Source organism: Branchiostoma lanceolatum, chromosome 12 (genome assembly GCF_035083965.1).
Source record: "Branchiostoma lanceolatum isolate klBraLanc5 chromosome 12, klBraLanc5.hap2, whole genome shotgun sequence".
NCBI classification, from domain to species: Eukaryota; Metazoa; Chordata; class Leptocardii; order Amphioxiformes; family Branchiostomatidae; genus Branchiostoma; species Branchiostoma lanceolatum.
In genome coordinates, this window is record NC_089733.1 from 16,615,858 (window position 1) to 16,629,976 (window position 14,119).

The following is a 14,119-nucleotide window of genomic DNA, read 5'->3' on the forward strand; positions in this document are numbered from 1 at the left end:
TCTCAACTATGATACTAAAACTTTTGAACATATTACTACAGACTCTAATAGAATCTAGTGATTTCAACTTTACAACCTAATGCTGTAGGCGAATCATGTAGACTGTAGCTTAGACAGAATGGCAGTTGAGCTACAGGAACATCCTTCTAATTCAGTCAATTCTGCCAACCTTGAAACTTACCCAGTGATTTTACTGCAAATCACCTTAACAAATTTTCCATTACCCCCTGTGTCCCTCCATTTCTTGCCTGATCTATAAAAGCAAACTGACCTTCTCCGCTAGTGCTAACAGTCTCTGCTGAAAAGGCCAAAAGTAACACTACTTGACACCTAAAAAGGCCACACACGGCAAGTCATCAATCTTGGAAGTGGTGGTATTTGGGAATACTTAAACACATGGTCAAGATGGAGCTAAACCTAATGCATCTCATTGCACAAGCTGCAATTTCTGTTGATTGAAGATTTCTTTACGCCAAAAGCAGTTATTCAAGCGACTGGATTATGATTTTGGAAACCTTGAGACAGTTCCACACATAGCCCTCCTTCTCTGTTGAGGGTGGGATTGTACACTCCCTCCCTTACTCCATGTTTGAACCAGTTTGAAGACTTCTTTGGTGGGATATTGCTAGACATTTTGATCTTCTTTCAACAAAACAAATGCTGTTTCCTTCATGTATTTTGCTTTCCCTTTCTGCAAGATATTTTTCAAGGAATGTACCATAACCATACTTGCAAAAACCGAAAATGCTACAAAGCCTTGTATCTACATGTAATAGTGATAGTACTAAATGCATTAAGCCACATTTTCCTTGATTAACTGGTTTTCAAAACAAAACAAAATCACAAATACAGACTGAAGTCATTACTGGAAGACCTTGACTTAGAGTTACCTTTATATTTCCCACACTCCCTATTCCAACCCTAATCCACTCAGCCAGTCCTGTGGAGACCTGACATTTCCTCTCCCATTTGGACCTAACCAGAGTTAAGATGCCCCACAAACATTCTCAACACTTTTCAATGGCCACAGTCGATGTGACTTTTGGGCATTCTTATCTCTAGACTTACACCGACCAGATGCATTTTTGACCTTGACCTCGACCTTTCCTTACAGCCTGCTAGAAGCGTGTGATGACTTTGGTCTGGGAAGTAGCTGACAAAAATCTATGAAGCCACTTACTTGAAGATATTTTCTTGTAAGTTGCTACTTCCACACAAGTTGCTACTTCCACACAAGTTGCTACTTCCACACACGTTGCTACTTTCACACTCGTTGCTACTTCCACACACGTTGCTACTTCCACACAAGTTGCTACTTCCACACAAGTTGCTACTTCCACACAAGTTGCTACTTCCACACAAGTTGCTACTTCCACACAAGTTGCTACTTCCACACAAGTTGCTACTTCCACACAAGTTGCTACTTCCACACAAGTTGCTACTTCCACACAAGTTGCTACTTCCACACAAGTTGCTACTTCCACACAAGTTGCTACTTCCACACAAGTTGCTACTTCCACACAAGTTGCTACTTCCACACAAGTTGCTACTTCCACACAAGTTGCTACTTCCACACAAGTTGCTACTTCCACACAAGTTGCTACTTCCACACAAGTTGCTACTTCCACACAAGTTGCTACTTCCACACAAGGGCTACATTAATCTAGCAACTTGTTCTTTTCTCAAAGTTTGTTGCTGTCAATCGGAACCAAAATCGCATGGACATAGTAATCTGACACACCACTTGTGGCAACATCAAGGAACAGATTTGATTAAGCCAGATACCCCCTACTCTCTTAAGGAAGTGTGGTTGGTTCTTTACAAGTTCAAGGTGTGGATTTTTCCTTAAACATGACAGTGATGGCTTACAGACCTCTTTGAAGGAAATTTGGCAAAAAGCAAGTCTCTAAAAGTATTGGAAGAGACTTGTAGCAAGATATGGAAAACTACAAACTTTTCTTAACAATTCTCCCTACTGCCTAAATCTGTAACCAATAGCGAATGGGGTGCCAAACAGCTACTTCAGTGTGCTAAAGGTTAATTTTGACTTTATATGCCTTACTTTAAAGTTATTAGGTGCAATTAAGTCTGATAAACAATATACTACGTTGGTCAGGCCTATCTCTCCATAAAAACATGAGCTAAGGGCAAGGCCGACGCTGTATAGGAATTCCCACCTTTTATTACAAGAAAGGAAATACGTTGGGCAAACAGCCCACTGTGGGATCAATCATTCGATACCAGGCACCACAAAGTCTCCCTCGTCAATGTACCACCCTCCCGTATCACCGAGAATAGCTTTATCTTCCGCAAGACAGGGAATACTTCCACGCACCTTGGGAGGCATCGGTCTAACATCTGTATCTTAATGGGGTGATATAAGCACTGTCTTACACAGACGATTTCCTTGAGCGCAGTAACTGGTCTTCGAAGATGGATGGTCATGTTTAAGGCTTTGTAATGAAATTTTTGCGGTATCTGACAGAAACTTCGCCAAGGGTAGTTGTTTGTTTGGAGTACAGTGAAAATGAGTCCAGGGAGAGGTCCATCCTTGGAGAAAACATCGCCATGGGATGATGATGATGATAGTGAAAATGAGTTGGAAGCCATCAAACTTCTAAAGAGATTACAAGCTGAAATGTTTGTGTGGTTTGCTCTTTTAAGACAACGTTTTGCAGGATCTACAATCTGTGATCAGTTTAACTTCTTTCATTACATGTACCTCCTCCACATTGTTAGTTAAAAAGTTAAAATCCTCCCACACCATAATTGATGTATAGGGCAGTGCCCATCTCCGTTTCATAGCCCTTGGGCCACACTGTGGTGCAATCACTGCAGCAGGGGGCTAGTCCACTGGCAGTGGAGTGTGTTTAACTTCCATACTGTTTCATAAGTATGTACCATTTTTATAAAGTCTTTGGTATGACTCAATACGCCTCTTGTCCAGAGGTGCCCTACCTGGGGCTTGAACCCCAGTCCTTCTGGTCCAAGTAATTTGAACCAGATGTGGCAGAGTAGCAAAGGCGCAGACCACTACACCACAGGGACACCCCCCCCTCCACATTATAGTGATGGAGATTACTCTGTATTTCAATATATGGATCTCGAGTTGATTCAGTGTTGATCTCTCCTTTTGTCACAGCTAATTCAAGTGCGACATGAATTTTCTGAAAGTTAAAGACTTAGTGTAGATCAACTGGTTCAAAACAAAAGATTTGTGTTGTTGATTTCTTATTTGATGGCAGCTAATACATTGCAAATCTAGATCTCTGGAGCTTTACCAGTAATCACTGTTAATTACTCTACAATCCTACCGGTATCAACAGTCTAAAAATTGGTCTTTGTGTACCACCCTGCTACAAGAATTGACTTACAAAGTAATTCAAATGAACTGTTATCTTATGTTTCCGTTTCTATCTCAGCTTTAAATCGGGCACCACTTAAATGACAAGATGGCAGAGTGACAATTTCATTGGAAAATAATCCCTTCATTCTTTACCTGCAGAGATTTGTCATTTAAAATCTACCTTCTACATAGGTGGGATGACTTGCAAAGAACATTTCATGTTTAACAGTTGAAAATCGAAAGTCTTTTAAGGACAACACTTTGACTTACCGGTCTTTGAAGGACAACACTTTTACTTACCGGTCTTTTAAGGAATTTTGGTTGTATTTCGCAGTAGTAGGGAAAAGGAGGTGTGTTATAAATTCAAGGCTGAAACGATTCAGTTATACAGAAGCTATACAAGGGAGATGTATTTGATGAATTTGTGGAAGTGCGACCACCACCAAAATAAAACTTCCTCAAAAGTTTCACAATTTACAGTTAATGTAACGTATCATCTTCAAGCCTGTAGCACACCATAAATACGAAGCGAATAGACAGGGGTGGGGTATACCAGCCTGGGGAATCAATATCAGGCTCCGCTATGTCTCCTCCATCAAAGAATAGCTTCCGTCTACAGCTAAGAATAACTTCCTTCATCTTTAACAACTCACATCAAGGCTGTGCTATCGGAAAAACGAACCTTCAGAAAACTACAAAAGTAAACTTTCTCAGCTAAGTTAATAGTTCATGTATGTCGATATTTCAGATAATTCCTATAGATGAACTGTATTCAGTCTGTTCACATATGTTGAAATGCTGCAGTTACTACACAATCATTGACAAAACCTGTCCTGATGGAAAGACTTATGGTTTTATATTTCAGTGTACTTTAGACAGAGGCATGTCCCTGTAGACCCCCCCCCCCCCCCCCCACGGTACAATCCTGGGCTGGGGACATCTCTGTTGGGGCTGCTCAGAGTCAGAAGTGATGTAAAATGGGGTGCCTTGATCATGTTTAAGTGGAAGGGCTAGCAACCCCTCCCTGTAAAAATATACCCTGCTACTGTAAGAGCAAAGAAACTTCCTGCTCTATGTGCCACTGGGCACTACAAGGGCCTTAAGTACTAATTATTCAGACACAAATTTACATGTATTTAAGTATGACCTAGCCACCAATCTGTTTTTTATCCTCACAGCCTACATTAATTTGCATTTAAAATATTACTTCTGTGACAAATTTCATCCATCCCTTGTGATAGTAAAACAAATCACTGTCGTACTAGTCCATTCTTACAGCCATCAGTTAGTTGGGCAGCCTTGGCTGTATGTTTCACAGTCAAATCAATAAATAAATAAACAAATATCATACATTTGTACATGTTGCAGCAGCCTATTAGTTTCATTGAGATCTCCATTAGTGCCACATAATGAAATACTATTCTACCTGGGGTCCACTTACATAATAAATAAAAGTGACTGTCTTCAGAAGTAGGGCAATTACAATATTCTGTAGTGGACCGATAACGCTGTGCTAGAAGTCTCAAAGGACAGGTTGTACCAATTTGCCTGTGGTTGCAAGAAAGCAAGGTGTCTGTGTGACACAGATAAGTCTTAAACAAGTGCCAAGGAGCTGTTGTTAAAGCTACATTAGTGAGAGAACATCGTTCAAATGACACACTAGCGTCACTTATTGTGTATAATGACACCAACGGGTGTAAGAAGACAGAAAGGCTGTCAGTTTAAAGTATAATTAATAGCATTAGAACTTAATGCAAAGAGAGGATTAAGCTGTATTAAGGTCAGCTAAGGTGTTGAGAAGTGTCCCCTATACTTAAGTGACTTAGTTTGAGCTGCCTCATTTATCAGTCAGCCAGTGGCTGCAACAAATTGTTTAGTTCTTTTGCTTTTTAGACGTATAATAGAACATCTTCTTAGTTACCTTTTTGTTTATTTAGAACTGTAAACTATTTACAATATTTTGGCAGTGACTTGTATTTGTTAATTTACAACACAAATAAGTATGCCTAGGACTGTGCCATGTTCCGAAAAGTCTTATGTAAACATTCATTTTTGTTTGATGAAAGATGTCGGACGGACATTTGATTTTCTCATATTGTAGTCCAGTTGTATAGATTTGATTAAAATTTTATAAAATTGCTAACACCTTCCCTCTCCTAAACAACTAAAGATTTTAGGAAAAAAAGGTTTCTGTTTCAGAATCATAAATCATATATTGACCAACTCGTTTGGATTGCCATCAGAATCTGGCGTTTAGATCTATGTGTGCTGTTTGACCTTTTTTCTGGCCTCCTTCTACCGTAACGAATACAAATGTGGTGCAATTGTGAAGCAATTCAATACAGCTATATAGCATACAGAAAGAAAGATCCAATACGTGACTGATTTCCAAACTGGACGAAGAAATAAGTTTCAGGTAATTTGAAATGTAGGACATCTGATGATAAAATGTTATGGATTCTACCAACATCTGTATCTGTATAGCTGATATAACTGCCCTGTGGCGTAACACACCTGCTTCGCAGGCATGCGGCACGGCAGCAGCTGGTTATAACACACTGTATGACTTGTCACACCTAACCTTTGCACATCTAGCTGCAAGCCTTGTATAAAAACTAAAAGCTATCTAACGATACATACTTACATGCATACATACATACAAAAGCATTCTACATTATTTTGGAAGGCTTTTCATGAGCAGACATGCACTATAATACCAGTTTACATGTATGTCCAGTAGCTTGATAAAATATATATTTTGAATCAAACAGAGGAGTCATTTTTTTTGGAACTAGAAATCTAACAATCAAAGTAGATTCCCACTAATACAATTTGGGACGTTATAGCTCCTCTACGTGATCCTATTGGTTTGGATTTGAAGGCAGACAGAGTAGATTGAAAAGTCCACAGACAGTGTTGGGTGACCCCATTATACAGCCACAGGGGAGGTAGTTTCAACCATGGAGGGGTTTAACAGCGCCAAATAGAATCAGAGAAGAGCAAATAGATAAGGGCTATGCAAGTCTCCAGCTTTAATTCCTTTTGGTCACAACATTATGGGGTGTCCCTGTGGTGGTGGTCTGAGCTTCAGTTACTAACCACATCTGGTTCTAATTACTTGGAATCAGAAGGCCCGAGTTCAACTCCAGTGTAGGACACCTCTGGACAAGAGGCGCATTGAGTCATACCAAAGACTTCATAAAAATGGTACATACTTATGAAACAGTATGGAAGTTTAACACACTCCACTGCCAGTGGACTAGCCCCCTGCTGCAGTGATTGCACCACAGTGTGGCCCAGGGCTATGAAATGGGGATGGGCACCGCCCTATACACCTTATGGTGTGGGAGGTTTTTGTCATGTAACTTTAACTAACCAACATGACTTATACATACAATCCGTTTTTTTCCAGTTAGATCTACTAAGTATTCATTCGTTCTGCCAGTTCATTCTAGTGACACTGAAAAAGAGTGATGCATGTCACTTGAATGTCTGGAAGTAAATATAAGAATCTTATCTAGTTGTAGAGTTTGTCTTTATATATTGTTTACCTGGATGTCTACCTGTCCCACTTACTATTTTGGGAGGCTATGTTGTCAATATGCGTTACTAAAACTGTCATTTCATGCTTAGACATATACATTTTCATCAATTTCATGTCATGGAGTTGGGATTTTTTGGACGGACAGCGTGAAATTGTTTTATGTCCCAAGAAGCAAATTTCCCTCCTGGGACAGAGCGACGTCTTGGAGACTGCCCTGAAATAAATGTAGTCAAGCATTCGAAATTTGACCACATTAAACAACAGTTACTTCATGTGTACTTCACTGAACAAGAACATGCATGTTCAGTCGTCCATTGTAATATATGAAACTGCCACCATATACATGCAAAGCTGGTGTATCATGCAAAAGAAATACCAAACCATTTGATGAAATGCCAAATATCTTGCTACCTTTTCAAGCGATTGTTTGGCGAATATTCTTGTAACTGTGATTATACATGACTGATGAACCTCTTCAACGAAGAACATACATAATAAGTTGCAATAATAAATAGCAAATATTCACGACAAGCCTCACAATGAAGACCCTAATTTACAACCATTATCTGGCCAATTATCCTAATTGCAATTTGAGAATGTATCCCATCTCACATTACCTTGTTAATCAGAATTATTTATACCTTATCAAAAAGGCAGCCATAAACGGAGACAAATTCACTCACCTACTGCGGAGTACTGTTACACTGCCAAACACGTTCTGAAGAATCTCCAGGATGTAATACGTTTCGCAGGAATTATGTCCCAACTAAATAATACAGATGTCAGCGACCTTTGCGAAAATCTGTTCTTGCCATTGATCTATTTCCTACAGCTTCCCTGAAGGCAGTATCCATGCGTTCTAGTTTCTACTCTGTCGACGCTGTGTGGTCATTTGACCTTGAAACTGGTACTGTACATCTTTTGTCTGCTTTCAAGGACATGCAGGGAGGTTAAAAATGGCTGCTGTCAATCTTTGAAATCTTTATTCAACATGCTACTTTGCAGACTTGTTAAGTCTGAATTATTTAGGTATTTACATAACCACATCGTCGGGGACAGTTAAACTAAAGTCAAGATGGTTGTCTGGTAAAAACATAGAGTATTTTTAGAGATCATTTGAATATCAAATGCAAATAGAGGAAAAACCTATCTTTGAAGAACTGTTCCAGGACCAAAAAAAGTATGTCCAGATACAGGATTTCCAATGTTAGGCCATGTTGGTTTGATTATATGGATGACGTCCTCTGGTGACCCCAAAACTGATGCGAGCATGCAAAAAAAAGTTTGGCAAAAAAAATGGCTTCATCATGAAATCTACATGGTCAGGAAGAATAAAGAAAACTAAACACACAGAGTATGGTACATCGTATACCGAAATGTAGATTCTTAATTTGTCTTCTTTAAAAACTTCTTTTTGACTTTGAATTGACTTTACGACATTTCACTTCCTGAATAATTTTTTGCATGATGTATTTTCTTATTTTGCAGCTGCTTTTTACAATTTACAGTACGGCCAAAAACGTTTTTTTGGGGAAAACAGACAAAAATTGATGCATGTGTGTGGATGTCATCAAATAATATATTATTAATCAAATCAACATGGTCTTAGTGGAATCCCCTGACAGGGATGAGAACAATGCTGCTTTAATGATGGTGACAGATGTGGATCCCCCCAGGCGACGTACCCTTTACCATGCTGACTTTGTTATTGGTTTCCTATCTTTTGCTGCTGACTTGCTGTTTGGCAAAGCAAAACTGAGTGATCTGGGTCTCCACAAAGCAAAAACTATCCAACCGTGAACTGTACAAGCTAATTGTGACCTAGAGGGCACTCTTCTTGCTATAATATTATGCTAAAATGCCTTTGGTAATTTCTCAACAAAAGGAAAGCGAAAGCGATCTCGATCCAGTTTAGCTCACTGAAGAGCTACTCTTCCACTAGTCATGACAGAGAAGACAGACGCTATGTACAGCATTTACAGGTTAATTCTACCGGGGGAAATTCCCCTAGCTCTTTTCGACAAGCACAATGAACAGTGGACCACAGCTTAACGTCCCGTCCTAAGAACTGCGACCCTTTCCGGTAGTGTGCATGTCGGGTGAGCGACACAGCCGGGATCGAACTCACCGCCTCTAGTTCCAGAGGCAAGATCGCTAACCACTGGACTACGCACGCTACCACACATACAAAACATACCGTTTAATGATATATTCATTATACATTTATGAATAGGTTAATTCATTTGTCCCCACCTGAGTCTTAACTGTTAGTATGTATAGATGTAGTAGACCTTACAGAGAGTCGCTGTACTTTTGTTGTGTCAATGAAGATTTTTGTTAAAGGATTACACACAACATAAACTTTTCTACTATTGGAGTCAGCTTTCAAGACGCACTCAGTCTCTTCTTCAAACCAGTAAGTCAGATCTAGTCTTGGAGTTCTTTTGTCACATGACTGATAAATTTTGACTATCATGTGACAGTTAAATACAGGCTTGAGATAGTGACATCCCCTATCACTATTTAAGGTGCTTTCTTGTCTACAAATGTGGATCGCCTCCCCCACTCACACCCCTCGCAAACCAGACGGAATCCTGATCCAACACTTCTTGTACATTGTCCCAGTCAAACAAAACATATCCACTAGTACATGTATGCTGAATGATAAACAATCTAGGTCAACGTTTGCAAATCTAGCAGCAAGATCTTAATTCTAGACTTTCCGTTGTGACAGCTTCTCCATAACTTTTCATGTAGCAAACTAGAACAAGCAGAAAAGGATGCTAGCACAACTTCTCCATAACTTTTCATGTAGCAAACTAGAACAAGCAGAAAAGGATGCTAGCACAACTTCTCCATAACTTTTCATGTAGCAAACTAGAACAAGCAGGAAAGGATGCTAGCAAAGCCAACAACTTCGTAATTAAATGTCTTTTGCTGCATTTCAAGTAACCTAAAATGACAAGCGAAGCTGACATAAGCCTCAGGCTACCAATACATAATGGATTACACATTCTCAGGGATACATCAACCTGTGAAAAACTACGTGGCAGTAAATAGAACTTGTCTCAACCCTTCATTAGTTCATAAATATTAACGGACCCATCAGTAAGTAAGGCCATTTTCTGCGTACGCACTTCAAACATGTGACGGGGCGTCAATTATTCAATCTGAAGGCAATAAAGCGACTTCCTGCCAAGAAGAGACAATTATTATAGGATAAAAAGACTCACCTTGGGCAACTTCCTGTAGAGACTGCAGCGCTTTCCAGGTTTATAAGTGGCATAAGTACCTCAACGTGAACAAGTATCCATAAATTACCTAACATAACTGTAATGGCAAAAAACGCAATTGGCTACAGAGGATGAAAATGTCTCTGTGCTAAATAAAAGAAACTTTCTGTGTGGGGGTGTTTGTTGTGCAAGTGTCTGGTATAGGTAAAATTGGTCACTTGAAGTTTGGCAAGACGTATCATCTAGTTTACATCTTTTCAAATATATGTATTGTATATGTCACTGAAACAGTGTGAACTGTATGTTTCCAACAATATCATAGCATATTTATATATTTACGTCATAGCTTAAAACTTGATCATGTTATTCAAATTTCTCATGTTTTTTCCAAATTGACCAGTGTTTGGTACACTGCAGATGTGAAATTTCCTGAACATTCTGAATCTTTTTGTGCGTGTGCAGATTTGCAGAACTCATTTACATGATGTTCTATGAAATCCCGAAGATATTATCATCATTTTGGAAGAACTAAACACAGAAAAATGTAGTCAAGAAGGTTAACTTCTTTCTGCTAAACTTAAACTTTCCAAATACATTTGAAATGTATTTCTGTCGATACAGAATTTAAACAACATACAATCATAACTATGACGACCTCTTCAACAAAAGTTATGCACAATATTATTGTAATAGAGTATGACATGACTAAATTGTTTCCAATATGCCCAGGATACCTTTTATCCACCAAAAGACATGCAACAATTCCCTGTAGGATCATACAACAAAGAGATTGCTAATCTTCAAAAGAAGCTATATACGTTTCCTTACCTTTGCGTAGGTTGCATAACAAATGTCAAAGGAGTCAAAGGGATGATATCATCAGTTGCCATGGGAACTAGCAAAGATTTTCATACAGTAAATCTGGTTATTATTGCATCTTCGTCTTAACAATTAAATTTCATAGAAGTCATTAACAACTCTTGAACAGTTTGTTTCAATATCATGGTGGTTAGTAATGAATTCAAATTTGTAATGATTATTGACTAAAAAAATAACCAGACTTACGGTACATTTTACATAACACATTCTTGACTTACCCCAAGATGATGTTTTAGAATAGTGCCATAATAAAGAAGAATAATTCAAAATCAAAGGAAGAACAAATAAGTCACAGCAACAGAAGCTTCCATTCTTGGTAAATCAAGCAATTGCAACATTCTGGTTTGTTTAACTCTAAGCTACACTGTTCAAAGCCAAGAGGTTTCTTACATCATAAAAAGTGCAAATGATACTTACCTGTGGTAATCTGAAGAATGTTAACAATAAAAAGACAGTAAATAGAGTGGCTTCCGAGCCGGCTTCCCCAATGAAATTGTGAAAAAACTCTTGAATTAGAAAGTAATAACACGTTTGGAAACAGCAGCAGACAAGTCATATATCAAGGTTATCATTTAAATCCCTGCGGGGTTAAGAAAAATTACATTACCACTAAACAGAGACTTTTGCTATTAACATACTAATTGGAAATTTTCACACCCGAATTCAGACTGCAATTTAAGGGGTGACTTTAACTCTTCGTTCCAAATTGTCTCGCAGAAATTTGACTTATGTTGACATACAAAAGTATAAAAACAAAGTTACTGAGCTTGAAAATTAAGTAGGCTCGATAAAGCACGTGTTAGTACCTCCATTTCCATCCGTCCAACGCCAAGGAGGTCGTCTTTTACTTCGATGGGAAGGGGGTCGGTGCGGCCTGGAACGAAAAACGACAGTGGTATCCGAGTTCACTACACAGCGCACACCAGTGGGAAGAAACAACAAAATTGCGGAGAACAGCAAAACGCATTGGAGACACCAGCACCCCAAGTCCAGGATACCTAATGCCTTACACTGTCCTGACTGCTGCATCGGACTGAGTTCCATACATTATATAAAGAGTTACAGTCAATAAGTAATGAGTCAAATTACATCAGTGATTTTCTGTGGTAAAAAACTCACAAAAATACCAAACAGTAAAAAATATTTTTTCAACTAAGCCAAATATGTAATACTTTATCAGGCAATCTAAAAAAAAGAAGGTTGTGATGAAAACATACAATTTCCAATGAAAAATATTCAAAGGTGCTGCATGGGAAACAACAATAAGTGATGTCAAATTACATCAGTGATTTTCTGTGGCCAAAAAAACAGATGGTGTAAGATATTGTTGAAAATTGAGCCAAAGAAATACTACTTTATCAAAGGTTGCAATGAAAACATACAATTTCCAATGAAAAATATTCAAAAGTGCTGAAAAACAGCAATCACCTTTCCAGCACCAAGGAGAGGGACAGTCTTGATAAATGCCCATTTTTCTAGTTCTTTGCACTAAACAGATGTGGAAGTAGTAGTCTAATTTGTAAAATCATCCTTCATTTTATGACAGGGCCTAGTTTTTTCCCTCAAAACATTGTCTTTTGTGTGGGAACGCAAGCAAGGGCCCCTTCCTGGGTAAGTCACGCCATACCACTTACCAAATGTATTATTCAAGTAAAAAGCATCTGCTTCAAGACTAACCTGTGGTTGTCATACTGGACATTCCATTGTCTGGCAATTACAGCATGAGACATTTGTCGCCATGAAAAAATTATAAGTCCCATCCTGCTACCATCTGCTATCTTTCATTATCCCATTGATAAGGTAATTGCACTTGTCCTTAGGGCAGTTGTAATGTTCAGACGATCTGATATAACAGATGCTTACTTACATGCATGTAGTAATGCAAAACTGCTAATGTGTCCAGTAGAAAGTGATTGAAACAGACTACAGGTCTTAGTTTGGATGACAGCACTTTTAGTCATTGCTATGGTTTTCTTTCTGTATCTGTAAAGCCGGAATAACCGCCCTTCGGCGTAACACACCAGCTTCGCAGGCACGCGGCGTGGCAGCAGCTGGTTATATTATACTGAATGGCCTGTCACACCTAACTTTTGCACATCTGACTGCAATCGTTCTTTGAAGCTATTTAATGAAGGTGTTCCTACAGCATCTGATGACAAAGATCAATCCTTTGTTGATAACTCTGGTACTTAAAGGTATGACCATTTCTTGTCCTTTTCTGGGCTGGTATCAGATAATTATCAGTCGGTACATCCACAAGTTTATCAGTCTTTATACATACACATTGGGAAGGAACACCTACACCAGACTACATTTTGATAGCTGTAATGCATCAAGAGATTCAAGATGTTGACCAGTCAAGAACACACAAATTTCCCTTTTTCTCACACAGTCCATAATCAAAATAACTGTATGGTTTCATACATAGAAAAATGCAGGAATTCTTTTTATCAGAAGTCTGTAGTTTAGAAGGTATTGGCAAAAGGTCTTGTAGTTTTAGTGCATTAGAATCATCATTTTGAGTGAACAATTTTGGTACAAACGTACTCTTCAACAAGGCTTTGGCATAAAACAAGTCTTTTGATGTGTTTACCAACCTAAGGTTTACAGAATGATTTAGGCTTTTACAAAACATTTCAGGTAAAGCCTTCCATTATACTGTGTACAAACTCGACATGATCTGGGTAGCTCCTGTAATACGTCAAACCTTTTGTACTCAAGAAGTTGGCAGATAAAATCGGTACATTCCAGGCCGCAGCGTGCACTTACGGGATGCGTAAATCATTTATTCGCAAATAGCTTCTATATAAAGGCGGGAGGTATTCAGTTGTCATGCCGTGGTAGGTATGGAACACGATTCCCTTACCCGTTGGGGTTGTCTGCTTGGCTCCCAATCAGGGCAAATTACACTGCACAATAGAAACACGGCCACGTTGACCAGCTATTAACCAATGAGGACCGACAGGTAATCACAACTGAAGGAAGAATCTTCCGGAGGGATCCGATCCAATTAGAAAGCTACAATGGCCGTGAAGTCTACCTTGGAATTGTGTGTGTGTTATTTTTTTAAGGGAGTATCATCCAAGCGGTGCTTTACAACAATGAGAAGAAGCTTTT

The 14,119-nt window shown here is 38.8% G+C and overlaps 1 protein-coding gene across 3 annotated transcripts in view; it reads right to left on the reverse strand.

Moving 5' to 3' along the window:
* LOC136445847 (G patch domain-containing protein 8-like) overlaps nucleotides 1-14,119 on the reverse strand; it is a 196,899-nt gene that overhangs the window by 40,197 nt on the left and 142,583 nt on the right. For all 3 annotated transcript variants that reach the window (XM_066444017.1, XM_066444016.1, XM_066444018.1), the window contains one exon: nucleotides 11,809-11,876. In XM_066444017.1, the coding sequence (XP_066300114.1) occupies nucleotides 11,809-11,876 (68 nt within the window). The remainder of the gene's footprint in view (nucleotides 1-11,808; nucleotides 11,877-14,119) is intronic.